General features: G+C 29.7%; 2 protein-coding genes across 3 annotated transcripts in view; one reads left to right on the forward strand and one right to left on the reverse strand.

The window, feature by feature from the left end:
- The window catches only part of LOC149033179 (uncharacterized), a 38,813-nt gene extending 30,075 nt beyond the window's left edge, over positions 1-8,738 (reverse strand). Inside the window, exon 1 of the mRNA XM_089170479.1 lies at positions 8,497-8,738. Within this exon, the coding sequence (XP_089026605.1) occupies positions 8,497-8,687 (191 nt within the window). The 5' untranslated portion in view covers positions 8,688-8,738. The remainder of the gene's footprint in view (positions 1-8,496) is intronic.
- The window catches only part of dpr1 (defective proboscis extension response 1), a 291,921-nt gene that overhangs the window by 84,538 nt on the left and 190,083 nt on the right, over positions 1-17,300 (forward strand). The window lies entirely within an intron of this gene.

Genomic DNA, 17,300 nt, shown 5'->3' on the forward strand with positions numbered 1-17,300 from the left:
GATTTAAATTTTGTGTTAATAATTAATCGAAGATATTAATTGATTGATTAAATTCATAGTTGTGTTGATTATGATTATCCTTTTTTTTGCGAGTGAAATTAATAAGAACAATATTTGTTCTTTCGTATGATCTATTCAATTTGAAATAACATGTATATTATAATAATTCAATAAATACAAATTAAAGAATTCCGTGATAAATGCATTTCAGTTTTTTATCTACAAGAAGTAATTCGTCGTCGAAGTCGTTAAGCATATACTGCCTTTATATTTTTCTGGATTTAAAACGTGTCTTAGAAATATTAAAAATGCTAGTATAAGTGTAGTAAAAATGAAACAGAGAAATGATACGAAAGGTTGAAACTTTTATCGCTCCGTCTGTTCTCTCACAGGAAATAAAGAGAAAGAGAAAAGGAATAAAGATGAATTAAAGTTTAGATTTGCGTGTCAGTGCGAATAAAGTTAGTTTTTCAAATTGGTTGTGTTTTCTTTAAACGTTGATATGAATCGTTAAATTATTCATCATGCTCGTCAATCATCATGCTTAATTGGGATTTTGGTTTTCTATTCGATTAAACAAGATAAAAGGAAATATTATAATCAATCCCAAATTCAATGTGATAACATTGGCGTAGCTTCATTTCTGCTAATTAGTAATAAAATACCTTAATTATGTTTCAAATGTATATGCTAATCGTTTATCAAACCATTGATTTTTGCTTTTTTTCTTCTTTTTTTTTCATATCATCAACTTGATCATCATTATCTAACAAATATCGCACACATAGATAATTATTATGTTAAACAAGAATGAATAATTCTAACGCGGTAATTCAAATTTGATAATTGTTTTTATTTTGTATAATTTTGATTTTAATGACTATACTACACCATGACAAAATTCGAATCATTCGTTCGGTATGTAATTACTGTCAGGAAGAATTGTAGATGGACGAGAGTAAAAAAAATGTTGATTAAGATCGAAGTTCAATGTGAGAATGCGCAAGCTGTTAAATACCGGAAAATGGGAAACGGCACGCGATTGGATATAGTTCAGATCGTGATTGGATGAATGATTCTTGCACTCGATCTTAAAACAAATAGGAAAAAAAAATGTACGTTTTTTTCTTCTTTGCGCCGATATCAAATGGATAATTAAATCTTTTGAGATTTATTAAATATCGTTATTTTACAGATAGACGTGTTTCGATTTTTATAATATATTTGAAATATAAAAAGGATCATCCAGTGCATATATTTTTTTATATTTTTTCATTAATAGATTTACATCATCGTTTTCTTTCATATAGAAGAAAATATTTTTTGTAATAAATTTGTAAATAGATTCTTCAATATTAATAATCTTTTACAATAATTCAATTGGCATATTTGAATATTTATTTTATCAGATTCTAATTAGCAATAAAGCGAACTAATCAGTCGCATATGTCGACTGATTGAAGGATCGTTCGTTGATACCGGTGAGATGAACTTAATAATAAAATTATATATATATAACGATAATTTGATAAGAGTGTAATAATATCTATCACTTTATGCGCGTCAAACTAAAATAAGCCGATTAATTTTTGGACGCACTTAATACGCGTGAAGAAACTAATCATCATTCTATCATATTATCTAATAATTATAAGCCATAATTAAACCCTTTACGTATTATCGATACCGCGCAAATTCTGCTTTGGTTTATGCTCGGTTGAGCAATTTGTTTGAAAATCATACACGTGTAATATAATAGAAAAGCAATATCTTCATATCGTACGCAATAAAAATTTATATACATAACGAGAGTGTTTTCATTTACAAATTAACTCGTAAATTGGTGAAAACCTGTAATCAAATTTTCTCCTTACTTTTCGAAACATTTTTTTTATTTTGTTGAAAATAACCATGATATGAAACTCGTTCATTCGTAAAATGAAAATGTAAATCAACTACAAATGTTATTATGAAACAATACATTGTATTTTCAAGTAGCATTTGTCAACTTTTTAAAATTGGGTTTATATAAAAATTAAAAACCGTTGTTTTACATCTCTGAAGTACTAGTTTTAGATATTCGAATTAATACGTGACGATTAATTAATTAATTGATGAAAATGCGTTAACATTTGGGATAGAAAAATTAATTTATTTTGTATACCTTTTAAGGATTTTAGTTACTATAATTTTATCCTTTTTATTTGCTTTTATATGGAATATATTTTATTTTATTTCAATATATATATATATATATATATATATATATATATATATATATATATTTTTTTTTTTTTGCGTAATCCTATGAATATACGATTTATATAAACTAACACGTTTTTAAAATGAGAATTAATAATCATTGACTTTATAAAATATGCTTTGTTTAACAAAAATCTGAATAGCAATTTATTATTGCAATATTGCAATACGAATTCTCCTGTTAAAATAAAATATGCTTGGAGATATATGTGTAATATCGGAATTTAAAATTTGGTTAAATCAAAAATGTATTGAAAATATTGAATTTTGATAACAGTTTTTATCCATTGTTTTAAACTCGTTATCTCCCGTATAAATGCCAATTTAAGTAAGATTTATTATAAAAGAAAAAAAAAAAAGCATATTTTTTGACGGATAAAAATTCGCACGAATATAGAGAAAAATAGGCGGAAGGGTTGGATGTGGGGATAGGTGGAGTTTGGATAAAAAAGATATTTTTGAAAAGTAGATTATTGCAAAGAGTGAAGGGAAACGTCAACGTCAGAACAATCCTATTGTGAAAAATACGGAAAAGTATCGGCTGGCGTTATTTATCTTTCGACGAAGCGTATTCTTTGACGAAGGTTCGTATGATATTGGATAGTAGGAAAGGTTGGTACGTACATATAGATACATATAGAGTACATGCATCAGTATTCGATGTTGTTCGGTAAGGACGCTTTCAATCTGCCTTGTCCTCGAGTATGCTGTTCTCTCCTCGGCCTTTCCTACCAACCAACCCTCTCTAACTTTTTCCACTTTTTATATCACGATGCGCTAGAAAGCAAAAATATGTCACCGTACTACCATTTGTGTTCTTTTATTTTCTTGCTTTTTATATCTTACATTCTCTTTCGTAAATCCTTTTTCGTTCACTACAAGTATACCACTAATTCAAATGCTATCATAATCGTATCATAAATACTATCCTCAATCAGAATTGAAAAAAACTCATCAGAGTCAAAGATTTTCTTTTACAGTTTTATCCTTTTTTTCTTTCTTTGAATTTTTTTATGTGTTCCTTTTACTTTCTTCATCTTTCTTTTTTTCTCTAGCTCTATCTATCTCTATTTCTATCTATCTTGGTTTCTTTCTATCTCTTTCTTCATTTGACGCTTTTACGACGATAGAAGGACCGTTGTCACTACGACTATAATAAATTCCCTTAACGAGGTTCAACGTCACGTTTTACGAGATGCAATGCTTTGCCAGCGAATCCGATCACGGCTTGCTCCAATTGCTTTCCAAAGTGTTATCTCGCGAGGCTGCAATAATTAATTATGTTCTCGTTATACGGATTATTCGATATACGTTCCGACCGATTTCGCATTGTTTATATATGCGTTTTATTAAAAACGAATTATACCAAAACCCTAGTTCTAGTTTTTCTCTCGATCCATTTCACATAAAAAAAAAAAGTGAAAGACTTTTTGTGTTAATGAATGTCGTTAAAAAGAAATAAACATGAGAAGAGAGAAAGAAAGAAAGAAAGAAAGAAGAAAGTGTGAGATAGAGAGAAGTTATTTTATCGTCATTATTTTCAAGAAAGTATGCATTTAGAATATCTCTTCGGAGATAAATTTTCGTCTTAACCGTCCACAGAATGTTTAGTGGGAGGACAGACGGTAAACGGGGTATAGTTAAGAGCTGACACTAATGACACTTTAAGTCACCTATCGCGTTATATGATAACACTACTACTACTACTACTACTACTACTACTACTACTACTACTACCCAGCACTATTACCACCAGTATCTACCCACATGCATCAGCCGGTGGTAGTAGCATCAGCCAACGACGCCAAACGCGAATATTCACAAGTTGGAAGCTTGACAAAAAGCTTATCCTCCTGTACACCTTTTCGCGCGTAAAGATTCGAGTGGTGAGCACAAGTGTAGTGGAGTTGGTGTTGCAACTGAAGGAAGGAAGAGGATGAGGTGGTGAAGAAGGGACAAGGGTGAGGAGAGGTGGGGGTGGGAATGGGTAGGTTTGAAGGAAGGAAAGGTTGGACAGTTTATTACCTCATAAAAAGATACGAAGTTACTACGTGCAGGTTTTGCTAGCGGCCGCGAACCGGCTAAAAATTTATTTATCGCTCGTCTTCATCGATCGATTACGTTTACGATCATAAGCTATCCATGGATTTACGTTCGCATAATTTTCAGCTTTTCGACTTTTTTTCTCATATTTTTTTTACATTTTTATTCCTTGACTCCTTTCCTTTACTCTCTCTCTCTCTCTCTCTCTCTCTCTCTCTCTCTCATTCTCTCTCTTGCTCTCTCTCTCTCTTCTTCTTATCCTTTTCTGAGAAACTGTTTTACATCCTACCAGAACGTACAATATTTTCGTGTAACTGCTTCTCGTAAAGATACACACGCCCTTGGAATATCTTAGGAAAGTTAGTATAGGTGATAAAGTCAGTGAAATACAGAAAGTTAGTTACGAAATGTACATATTATATATATCTATGTATATACGTTCGACTTTTATAACCTACGAAAAAGGGACAAACCATTTTGACCCAACATTTTGGATTTTCCCTTTTTTATTTTTTATATCCTTAACAAAGTAAGTAATCTTTACGTTTGTTACTTTTACATCCACCTATCATTCTATTATCTTCAATATACACACTTTACCTTTTTCATTCTCATCGTTTCAGTGAAAGTAAAAAAAAAAACTTTCTCATCCCCGTTTTCATTTAACAATGATAATATTATTACCATTCTTTCAATTAAATTAATTTTAAACTTTCATCAGTGTGTATTTTTTAACTTACATTCCATTATATATAATTAGATCAATATGATTATCAAATATAAATATAAAGTCATTAAAGTATATATTATGAAATATTAATTCTAGTGTTTTATCGTGAGGATTGTATTTGAACAATGTTGAACGAATCGGACGATGTTGAAATGAAACCGTCGTCCTTTCTATTTATATTTTACTCGAGAGAGTATGTAGAGAGATGAGAACGAGAATGAGAGAAAAGGAAAAGAGAAAGAGATAGAGAGAGTAAGAGAGAGAGAGAAAAGAGAGAGAGAGAGAGAGAGAAAAGGGTGCGGACAGCGAGTGCCGGTTATTACGCATTATAGAGGTCTCCATCGATCCAACCATTAATTGCATCGGCTAATTCCGCGAATGGGTCATTAAGGATCAGCTGTTTCGCGTTTAACGCGAAGTTAACCACATATGACCTACTTCATCTCCGATCGAATAGCAGTCGATGTCCCTTTATAGAATGCACAACGCTGTAATTGGTTTGTTTCTGAGAGTAAGAGACAGGCAGTTAAAGAGAAAGAGAGTGAGAGAGTGAGAGAAAGAGAGAGAGAAGCTTAACTAACTACTGGATAAAGTTGTTCGTAGCTGGCGTTTAACCCAGGCTTAACTCGAACGAGGCGAGTAATATTTACTGCTAATTGACCCATACTATCCTAGGATTTAGTCGATTTTATTTAAGGAAGACACGAAAGAAAGAAACATTCAAAAAAGTATTAAAAAAAAAAGAAAAAAAATGTTAACTTTTGCGTTTTTCCAACTATATCGTTCTCATTATAAAATCGATTATCTTTCCAATGGATTCTTTTTCTTGTTGTTTTTTTTTTTTTTTTCTTATAAATGGGTCAACGGAATATTATTATAGATAGATAGATAGACAGACAGACAGATAGATAAGGAAAAGTTTTAATTATTTTTTCTTTTAACGAAGCCAAAGGTTTCGGTGGTATCGTTTATTTCAGGAATAAGATGAATTTCTGTTTACTTTCGATCTTTGTTCCTTTATCTTTCTTCGAATATTTTTTCATTATAATAATAAAGGTGTTCTCTATCTTTTTTTTTTTATATTCATTTATCTTTTCTCGAAGATTCACTATAGTGACGACTTCTTGAATATCTTTATAGATATAAGATATCATATAATATATCCCGCGAAACGATATATTTTATTCGTACCGACGGTTTCAACTCCCCCATTTGATTTTTTTTCTTCCCCCTATTACTTTTATTATCGCATCGAGAAAAGAAACGAACGATGGAACGATGGAAAGAAAAGAATGGACTCCTAAGGGTGGCAAAAATGAATTATATTTCGTCAAAATGTCGTGTAACATTCGATTTCATCGAAATAATTTATTATATTATCCGTTCGAGCGAAAACTCACGATAGGATCGAATAAATTATATTTTATTCTACCCCTCCCCCTTCACTTTTCCTTCTTTTTTTTCTTCTTATCGAATGAGAACAAATATAACTGAAAAAAAATAAGAAAAAAATAGAGAAAAAGCATAAAAAAAAGATATGAAAGCTAGCTAACACTCTCGCATATATTCCTGAACATTAAACAGGTAGGAAAGATTTAATCTCAAATGAGATCTAAATGCGTGACTCTCCTTTAACGACGGGCACATCAAGTGGGAATATCTTGCGAGCTTAAGCATAGCTTTTGCCAAGAAAAAACTTATCCGAGCACCGGCGACCACCACACCACGTTGGGAAAACGAAGCAACCGCTGATCTAGCAATTAACTCACTTGGATTCTAGCCAACTATTTATGTTGCACTATTATCGCGCACACTTGCCCCTCTACACCCTACCCGACTCCCCCCTCATCATTCCCACCCTTCATCTCTTACCTTTTCTTCCAACCCTAGTCTTTCATTTCTATTCGCTCTTTTAGAACTTGCTAGCAACTATTTCATTTTCGTTTCTTCCTTATTATTCCCTCTATTTTCGTTGATTTTAACCCTCCCTTCTTCTTCCCCCTCCCGGAATAAAGCGGATATAAAAAGCAACACTTTTATAAGAATTTTTTTCTTCCACACACTTTTTTTTTTACTCTCTCATTTATCTTTGACTCTCGTATTATTTTTCTTTTTTTTTATAATATCGTGTCTTGTTTGAAAAAATTATTCTTTTCCTCTTTGGCAGCGAATTACAAACTTTCTAGTGTTACTTCAACGTTTTATTTTTTGACTTTATTTAAGAAACGCTGTTTATTGATACTAATTGTCTAATGGTACGAGTAGAACAGACGTGAATTTAAAATAGAAAAATAATAAAATAATGTGTACTTTTGGGGAGTATTTATATCCACAAAATTTTCAGTGGGTGGTATTAGCGAGTATCGGTAGAATCCTCATACCTTTTCACAGGCCCAGAGTATAATTAGAATACGGCCTATAGGCGGCAGTAGGCTCTGGAGGATTTTTTGGATGCTGCCTATAAGCGGCAGAAAGATCTGGGGAAGGTTTTTTTAATGCCGCCTAAGATACTATTTTAAACACTTTTTACTACTCTATGCTATGTATATAATTAAATAAAATTAAATACGTAAACGTGTATATGTGTGTGTGTGCGTTTTTATCATCTTAATATTAATCATTATGTGTGTGCGTGTGTGTGCGTTTTTATCATATTAATCGGAATATATTAATCATCTGTTCCGATACTTTAAAAGAAGACGAATAAACAAAACGAGTTATCACTTATTGTTAATTTAATCGAAATTTTCGTTCACAAATATTTGATTATTTTTTTTTGTTTTTTTCTGGACAATGATCTGGATATTTTTTTCTGATAAAGAAATCTTTGTGAATATTTATATGACAGCTTGAAAATTTGGTGTCCCTAGAAATATTAATTTAGTTCTATAATCGATCTAAAACGGGAAAAAAAAGAAAAAAAGAAAAATATTCTGTTGATCGAACACAAAAGAGAGGAGGGGGGTTGGTGATGGTGGTTCCTCATGAAATGGTTCGAATATCAATCTTGATCGTTTTATTGATTTCTCTGGGTAGAAGGAAAGTTGGTGGACCTGCTGATAAAAGATCAGAACGGATCAACGTAAGAAAAGTGAGATTAGCGACTATATATAGACTTCTTAATCGACGACAGCGGTGTCCCTAAGTAAGTGCAAAAAAATAAGCTCTTTCATCTTTCCAGCCTCTATGATAAAGGATTTCTTTTTCTTCATCTTTCTTACTATTTCTCTCTTTCTTTTTCTCTCATTTTTTTCTATCTCATCATCGTCGTCGCTTAAAATCCTACCGCGAACTCGAATTTATTATTCTCTCTATTCTCAACTCAAAAATAAAAGATTAAAAAAAGATTAAAAAAAGAAAATGAATAAGAGAGAGAGAGAGAGAGAGAGAGAGAGAGAAAGAGATAGAACTTAGCTTGGTACGGATAAAGATAAGTTTCAATTTCTTGGTAGATTAATAACCTCGACTCGGTTGGCGTTTTCATGTTGCTCGCCGAGATGCTCATAATTTGGTTCTCGTACTCTTGAAAGGATTCTGTTGTAGGTCGAAAGAGTTCTGGATCTACGATAAGTTGAACGTTCACCGTACTTTTCCACCATCTGTACCATGGCAATAATTGATCCTGAAATAGACAAATTGAACGTTCTAACATTTTGTAAACGAATTCTATCTCTATAGGGTTATATACGTATCTCTATCACTTTTTTTATTTATAAAGATATCTGGAAGATTTATTATAAGAAAAATATATATGACATTTTTGTTGCTTTTCTATATTTTTATTATATTCTAGGTAGCAAATAAATTTTTGACGAATTCTATCTTTTAACTTGGTATTTTGTAAAGATTAATTTAAGGTTAATTTCTTTTATTTTTTATGTATTATCTTTGACCGACGTTTGTTCATTCAATATATCCACGTGGGTTATCTGTGATAGGTGTTACTAGATTGTTTTTTTATTATTTAATCTCATAATTAGAATCGTGTGATTTTTACGCGTAATTAGAATAAATAGTTTTCTTGTTATTGTGTATGTTTTTTTTTATTCTTAAATATTATTTAATATAAAATTTGAATTATTCAAAGCGACAAATAGATTTTAATAAATCATTCGTCAGTTGTCTCACTTTTTCTATCTGCTTAAGAAAAAAACGAAACAAAAATAGTAATCCTAATGTTTCGGTACAAAATACAATCGTAGATCAATCGATTGTGAGACTTTCTAATGCATGTATGTAGAGAAAATAAATTTGATTCGATAAGGGCTTTACAGTGAGACTCACGACAAGCATTGGTGACAGTTTTCAAACTCACCTAACATAAGTTTTTCTTTTATTCTTCTTACGTATCATTTTATATTGTTTTCAATGTTATTTTTAGAATTTTATATTGAAACGAATCTGTTGTCATACCTGAATTTTGTCAATGTTATATTCTTACGAATATATATTTTTACAATTTATATATTAAATATTAAATATTTGTATATATTGAAATATTAAACATATTTATAATTAAATGTTATTTTGTCTGATTGGTGTACACACTTATTAATGTTTTGCTTTTATGTGCCGATTCCATCTAACCTTCAGTATCAATCGTTTAAAATCCAATTAGAAATTGAATTTTATGAAATACGAGTTATTAAATTCTAGCATCAAATTAATATTGATAATTAATTAATATTAGCTTTAATTTTGTCCAGTCAACGTCGAATGTAATTTTGTAATACGTACGTAATACAGATCAAAAAATATGATAGTTTACATGGTGAAATTTAACGCGTCCAAATAATTATTTAAAATAATACGAATGAAACATTTTTCATACTCGGTTTAATGATTAAAATGTTTCTAAATTTTTGTCCCATAAGAGGAAGAAAATAATAATAAAGAATGAAAAAGGTAAATGTTTCCAAAAAAGAAATCAAAAGATATACTATTTGTATTTTTAAAATCCTAGCTATTTTTAATTTTTCAGCTTAATTTTCGTAGCTATTAGAGTAAGAATAAGAGAAAGGGAGAGAGAGAGAGAAAGAGAATTTTAGTTTCAAATAGAGCTTCCACTTTTTGTTACTTCTTCGATAGACATCTGGCACGGATGTCTCTCGTGTTTCTTTTCGACCTAGGAAAAGTACGTGTCGTAATGCGTTTCTTCCGGTTCGTTCGGTCGATGCTGACTCGGTGCATTTCAACATTTTACTCACCTGTTTCATCTGTACACTGCACTCGGTTGCACTCTACTTGCAAGAGCGATAGAGAGAAACAGATTGAGATAACTAAATTTATTGTTCTAGAATGATGGATCTTTTAAGAATGATAAAAAAAGAATATTTTATATAAATATTCAATTTATAAATAATATAAAAGTTAATTAATGTATATAAGGATAAATAATTATTAATTATAATTATATAATAATATAAATGTAAATAGAAATGTTATATTAAATGTGTATTATATAAGTTTATAAGAGAATTAATACAAAATTATATTCAATGTAATCTTTTTTTTATGTTTATATTAATTGTAATTTTAAGTATTCATGCATCGATATTGGTGATTTATCTTCTATGCAGACATAATTAAAAATTTTAATTATTTAATTTTATTATTTAATCTTGTCAACGAATTCACAAATAATTACGATGATTTCATCATTGAAAAAAAAATTAATAAATATCAATAATAATGGATAATTATTGAACTTATTTTCGTATATTTATTGAATTTGGAGGTGTTTGAATGCAAACTAAAAATTTTATTGAACAGCACGTAGTTGAATGTAAAGCAAGAAATAAAATATAAATCTTGTTCTATCTGAATGAAGTAAATTGAAACACATAAACGTAAACCACATAAGGGATCGAGTAAAATGTAAAAGGAGAGTTGTGGCTAAAGATAAGGGCTGAGAGATAGAAGATTTAAAGTTGACCAACATATAGTTTTTGTCCAAAAGAAATCGAAATATTCCACGATTGAGAAATAAAATTTCTTAATGTAAATAGAAATTATCATTATATTCGTTTCAAAAGATATCATATGTTCGTTTACTTAATTTAAGATTATTATCTCAAAGTATTATTTATACACAGATTAGATCAATTTCACGATGATAACATATTATTTTTATTATTTTAAATTTATTAGATTAATTATTTATTAGATTAAATTTGCTATATTAAATATTTTTTATCAGATTATAAGTTCTATTCGATTCATTTTTAATTTTATTTTAATTTCAATTTTTTTCACACGTGATCAGGTAACTTCAGGAACAGTTTCATAATGTGTGTTTGTGTGTTTTGTGTATATGTGTGAGCGATAAAAGAACAATAGAGTGTTTTGATTTGTTTAGATAAAAGAATAAATAAACAGTATCATGTGATTTTTATTTTGAAGGTGATCTTAAATCAGAAATGGATAGAAATCGTATTTACGTGAATAAGTGTGAGAGAGAACGATGATGTGAAGAAAGAAACATATACGTACATGAGTGTTTAAGTAAAAATCGTACTTTAGCATATTAATTAGTTTAATTTGAACGTTTATTTAATAATTCATTCCTTCTAATAATATATATATATATATATATATATTTATATATAGTATATATTTTTTATGTGTTTTTATTAAAGTGATTTTACAATTCCTATTTTATCTATTGATTGGGTTTAAATATTAAATAGAATGTTAATTATTTTAAGCAAAATATCGATCGATATACTTATTAATATAAATAATTAGTCTCACTTTCTTTTGACAATCACTATGAAAGGAATTTTTTTTTTTTTAAAGTGAATATAAAGTTGTATGAAAAAGAGGAAAGGAGATGGATTAGGATGTTAGGAAGAGCATATGATACCATTAAAAGTATTGCCGAGTACAGCTCGTGAATATAAGTTGTGAATGAATTTTTGCAAAAAAAAAAAAGAATTACGATCTCACGAAAAGAGGAAAGGGAAGAAAGTATACGACAGAAAAGAGGAAAACGAGAAGTTCGCGAATTGCCATCTGGAAATGGTTATCTAGGAAAACTCGCGAAAAATATTACGTGTTTCCGTATTCGTGTCAACGATATGAAATACAACATTGGTATAGTGAGTGATTGAGAGTGAGTGAGTGAACGAATAAGAAAAAGGAAAAAGGAAAAAGAAATAGAAGAAGCAGAAGTAAAAGAAGAAGAAGAAGAAGAAGAAGAAGAAGAAGAAGAAGAAGAAGAAGAAGAAGAAGAAGAAGATGAAGAAGAAGAAATGGTAAGTTGAGAGAAATCGTCGGCAGAAAATTTGTTCGATCGATTTTGGACGTAGACTTAACGACTTCTTGGAACGGTTCGGTGATTAGAGAAAGAGAAGAGAAAACTTTTACAATTTCGGAAGTATTCTAATCGAAAAAAAGAAAAAAAAAAGAAAAACTAACATTTTCAAGACATTAATTACCATTAAGGTATTTGACTTTATTGATTTTATTTCGAACATTCGTATTATTTCTAATGATTAATTGCATTAATGTATCATAATAAATAGAAGGATTTAAAAATAAAAATATTTTACTGACAAAAAGAAAAATTTAATTGATATTGGTTCATCAATAAAATTACGATATTTTGTTATTTATTTCAAGATATCAATTTTCAGTCATGGGAATTGTTAAAAAAACATCAACCTGCGAAACTATTTTTTCAAATATTCATTGAACAAAAAAAAAGTAATATTTTTCAATTAAATAAAGTGATACCCATTTCTGAGAAGCCCTTGCATAATAATTTTTTTTTGATTCTCGTTTAAAAAAAATATTGTTGAATATTATTAAATTTATTTTATATTCAATATCATCATCATCATCATCATTATTATTATTATTTTAATTGATATTTAGTTCAATAATTAGATCCAAATTAAGATTATTATTATTATTATAATTATGATTGTTATTATAATTATTATGAAAGACCTATTTAATGTAAAGCATAGAAAGGCTTTGTTAACTTTAGTATGTTAAGATTATGTTAAAGTTCTGACAGGTAACTCTCGAGCATATTTATACGACAAGACCATAGAGAGCATCAACGATCCTTTACTGTGGCCTGTACTTCGTCTTTCTCTTTTACACGATATCCTCGAGGTAAACCCTTAAGAAAAAGTATGGAGGACTTGTGTCAAGAGAAGGAAGTAAAAGTAGCTCGATCTCTAAGGACTTCTTTTAGGATCTTGATAAATTACTGGCTATAACGTTTTTACGATATTTAAGGACTGACTACCAGTGTTGGCTGTTGATTATATTCGTTTCTTCGTTTTCTTTTTCTTTTTCTTTATTTGTTGATTTTGGTTAATGAATTCGTTATGAGTTTGTATATACCGAGTAAACTCATTAATTATGATACAAAGAGCTATAATAATTTTTCTTCTTAAAAAGGTAAATTAAAATTTATTTTTATTTTTTTATTTTATATTTCTTTTCTTTTTCTGACTTTTTAAATATTTAATATAAAACTAACAAAAGGTATATAGTTTTTTTTTCTAAATAGGAGCTAAAAGTAATATGACAAAAAGCGTTGTGTATAGAGTTTCGTAGTCTTGCAAGTTATTCAAGAGATAGGAAAAGAAAAAAAACTTTCAGTCTCTCAACGTGGCAAAATTATAAGATGGACCTTTCGTTAAAGTTATAAAGAACGTGGATAAAAAGGGACTTACCTTCCCTAGAAGATAAACCGTCATGATGTAACCTAATATTACGATGCCGAGAAAAAGCCATATGACTGCTCTTGTCCATAACTTGGAAATACCAATTTTCTTACCTTCGATAATAAAGTAATGCATACCTATGATAACATAGAAAGGTACAACAAAAACAAAAAAACAAACATGTGTAATTAAATCATACCCTTAATGAAATCGTTAATTAATCTTATATGAATGTTATTCATTATCGATTATTTTATTTTATACGATAACTCACCCCAAAGGCATACGATTATTAAACCAATCATGACGACGGTAAGTAACGTAAATATTAAAAGATCGGATTGGACGTTTCGTCGATTACGGGGATGGGTAATCCATATTCTCAATGACTCGGGCCTGAAGGTTCCCATAAAAGTGATAACTATGCAGGTGGAACAGCACATTGGGTTTTGAACCAGTTAAACGAATCCATGTTATATTCTTAACAGTTTCTAATTAATATAATGCGTCATGGGGTTCGTACCAATTGTAACGAAGAGTTTCTACGGCGTTATATTGATAGTGACATAATTCGCAATAACTTCGACAAGATTGATTCAACCATTTTTCCAAACACGATAAGTGGACGTGGGCCAAAGTTCCTTTGCACCTAAATTCAAATAAAAAAAAAAATAACTTTCTTGCATTGAACTAGCACATTTTCATTTGCGTATAATGTAAAAGTAAATAAAGAAAAAAAGTTGCGTAAAAATATCGAGTAAATTAATTGTTAAATATTAAATTGCGACATAAAAATTTGGAAAATCACGTGTACTTTTCTATTACTCAAATAATTCATTTCTGAAGTTTTGAAGAGTTCAATATATTTTGAGTATATATATCTATATGTATATATATACTCAACAGCTCGTAAAAAATAGTAGAAGGGAGATTCGACTTTGTAGGAGGTCTCTCAACGAATTTTCTCTCGGAAGAATCTTTACAACTCTGTCGCCCGAGTCTTTTATTGTCCTGGAAAAAGTCTCTTCGCTTCATAGGTCGGGTCGAGTACATCTTCGAAATATACGTAATTTTTTTGTAGACATTTTTCCGAAAATACTTAAAACACTACTACCATACTCCATAGAAATTTTTTGTCATATACTTCTCGTGAATAGTTGAACCCTCGTGAATTCTACAATTCTTTAGAAAATTTTTCAAGTATCACCATTTCTGTACATCTTTTTTTTACTACTCATACATCATGCATCTATAATAATAATAATAATAATAATAATAATAATAATAATAATAATAATAATAATAATAATAATAATAAAATAAAAAAAATGAAAAATATAGAGAATATCGATGAACAAGTATTTCAATTTGATAGTTCAAATTATTATTTTCTTTCGTTTTCTTTTGACAGTACATTCGATGAGATCGAAGATATAAAGCAAAGATGAAAAGATTGAAATTTCCAAGTCGTGTCGAAATATCGTAGTATTCTCTATCTCTTTCTCTCTTTCTATCTCTCTCTCTCTCTCTCTCTCTCTCCCTCTCTCTCTTTTTCTATCTTTCTCTACGGTTCACCTCGTAATTTCTCACGGCTTTCCGTGATACCGTTCGCGACAGGTTTTACAAATCATTCGACTGTTTACGTCTTTGCAACGTTCTCGAGTTCTTCCACTATGTTGCAGACCTTTCCTCTGTCTATTTCTCTTGACTTTCTCCCCCTTTTTTCGTATATATATATATATATATATATAATGTGTGAAAAGGAAGAGGGCGAAGTAGTAGGTTGCATTTGCACTCTTTTCACTTCACGCCCCTCGACTTACATTCTCGTCAACTTTCCTTCCTACGGATTTGCAATAGACGTTCAACCCCGACTGACTCGTTTGCACGCACACGAACATTTCATTTTCAAGAAAGGTCGTGCGAACCGACGTTTCATTTTCGGCAAAAAAGGTCTGACGAATTCACACTACGATATACAATTTTCCTTTTCTCCCAACATTTGTTCTCTCTCTCTCTCTCTCTCTCTCTCTCTTTCTCTCTATTTCTTTTTCTTCTTTTTTTTCATTTATGTCTTGTTCACGAAGTTCTCTAGAAATCGATTTTATCGTCTCTGATAACGCTTACGTTTATCCTTACATGTTTGCATTCCCTCCATTCGCACAATCCTTCTTTGTCTTTATTCAGTTTTTGTTTTGAATTTTTTTATATAAAAAAAGAATGTATATATATTATAATTTTGCTATTTTATTTAAAAAACAAAACAAAATGTAAAATATATAAGTTTTTATTATTTTTCGTTGGAAACATGGTAAAGGAAAGGGTGTGTGTGTTGTATATTTTTATAGCAACCATAATGAAAATGTTAATTATTAATATACGCTAATGTATTCATTTAGTTCGAATAATTATTTTTTAGTTTTTCTTTTTAACGTATTTTTTTTGTTTGTTTGTTTTTCTATCCCTAGTAGAGAAAATATATTATACTTTTTTTTTGTTGGTTTTTTTTTTTACATTTTGTTGTAATACCCTACTACGTATTTCAGAGTCGGTACATCGTCGCAAAACATCTATCTACGCGGTAGACATTGTCTTTCGTACTTTGTAACATATATTTTACTAAAAAAAAAAATACCACCGATGAAAATAATCACCAAAAAATACCGCGATTGAACCGAACAAAAAACAAATGAGTAGGTAAGGGAAAGACAATTTATGCGCATTACTCTATGTAGGTTCTTTTTTTCACGGGGGAATGTATTCCGTTAACAAAAAGAACAAATGTTAGATAAAGTGGGACGCGTTAATTTACAAAAATGGGTGAAAAGTAGGAAAACTACTGATTAAAAACAAAATATTTATATATATATATATGTATATAAAAATGAGAAAGAATTTATCGAAAATCCAAAGAGAAATTATTTAAAAAATGAAGTTTCAGTATTGCATCGAATTAACGATTATGGTAATAACGAAAACATATCTCCCCTTCTTCTTCTTCTTCTTCTTCTTTGTTGTTGTTTTTTTCTATCCTGGTATACATTTTTGGGGTAGAAAATCCAACAATTATAGTTGATGTTGTAAAATTGAATGATAAAAAAATAAAAAAAAGAAGAAGAAGGGGGAAAAAAGGAACTACGTTAACGGCTCAAACTGGACATGGTGCCAATCAGCGTGAAAAATAGTACACTTCGTTTATCGTCTTTCCTCTCCCACTCTAAAAAAATCATATTTTTTTTTCGGCCCACCACACACACACACACATACACAAACATATACACATATTTGTTTTTTATATTTTTGTTTTATATTTTCACATATATATGTATATGCAGTAGTGGAGTATCATGAACTTTTCTACGTTGATTGGTAAATCGTCATGCGCGTTTGGAAACATTTATACCATTCCTAAAATTTATTTTGAATTTTATCCTATCTCCTTCTTCTTCTTTTTTTTTTTTTTAATTTTTTTCTCTCGTTATTTTTGTTACGGTTATGCGAGAAAAAAAAGAAACAAAAACAAAAGCTCACGCGCGTACATCTAGGTTCACCATTGCCTTGTTATATCCAGTTTTCAGATT

Source organism: Polistes dominula, unplaced genomic scaffold (genome assembly GCF_049000335.1).
Source record: "Polistes dominula isolate Pdom_NZ unplaced genomic scaffold, Pdom_raw_medaka contig_15, whole genome shotgun sequence".
In the NCBI taxonomy this organism is placed as follows: Eukaryota; Metazoa; Arthropoda; class Insecta; order Hymenoptera; family Vespidae; genus Polistes; species Polistes dominula.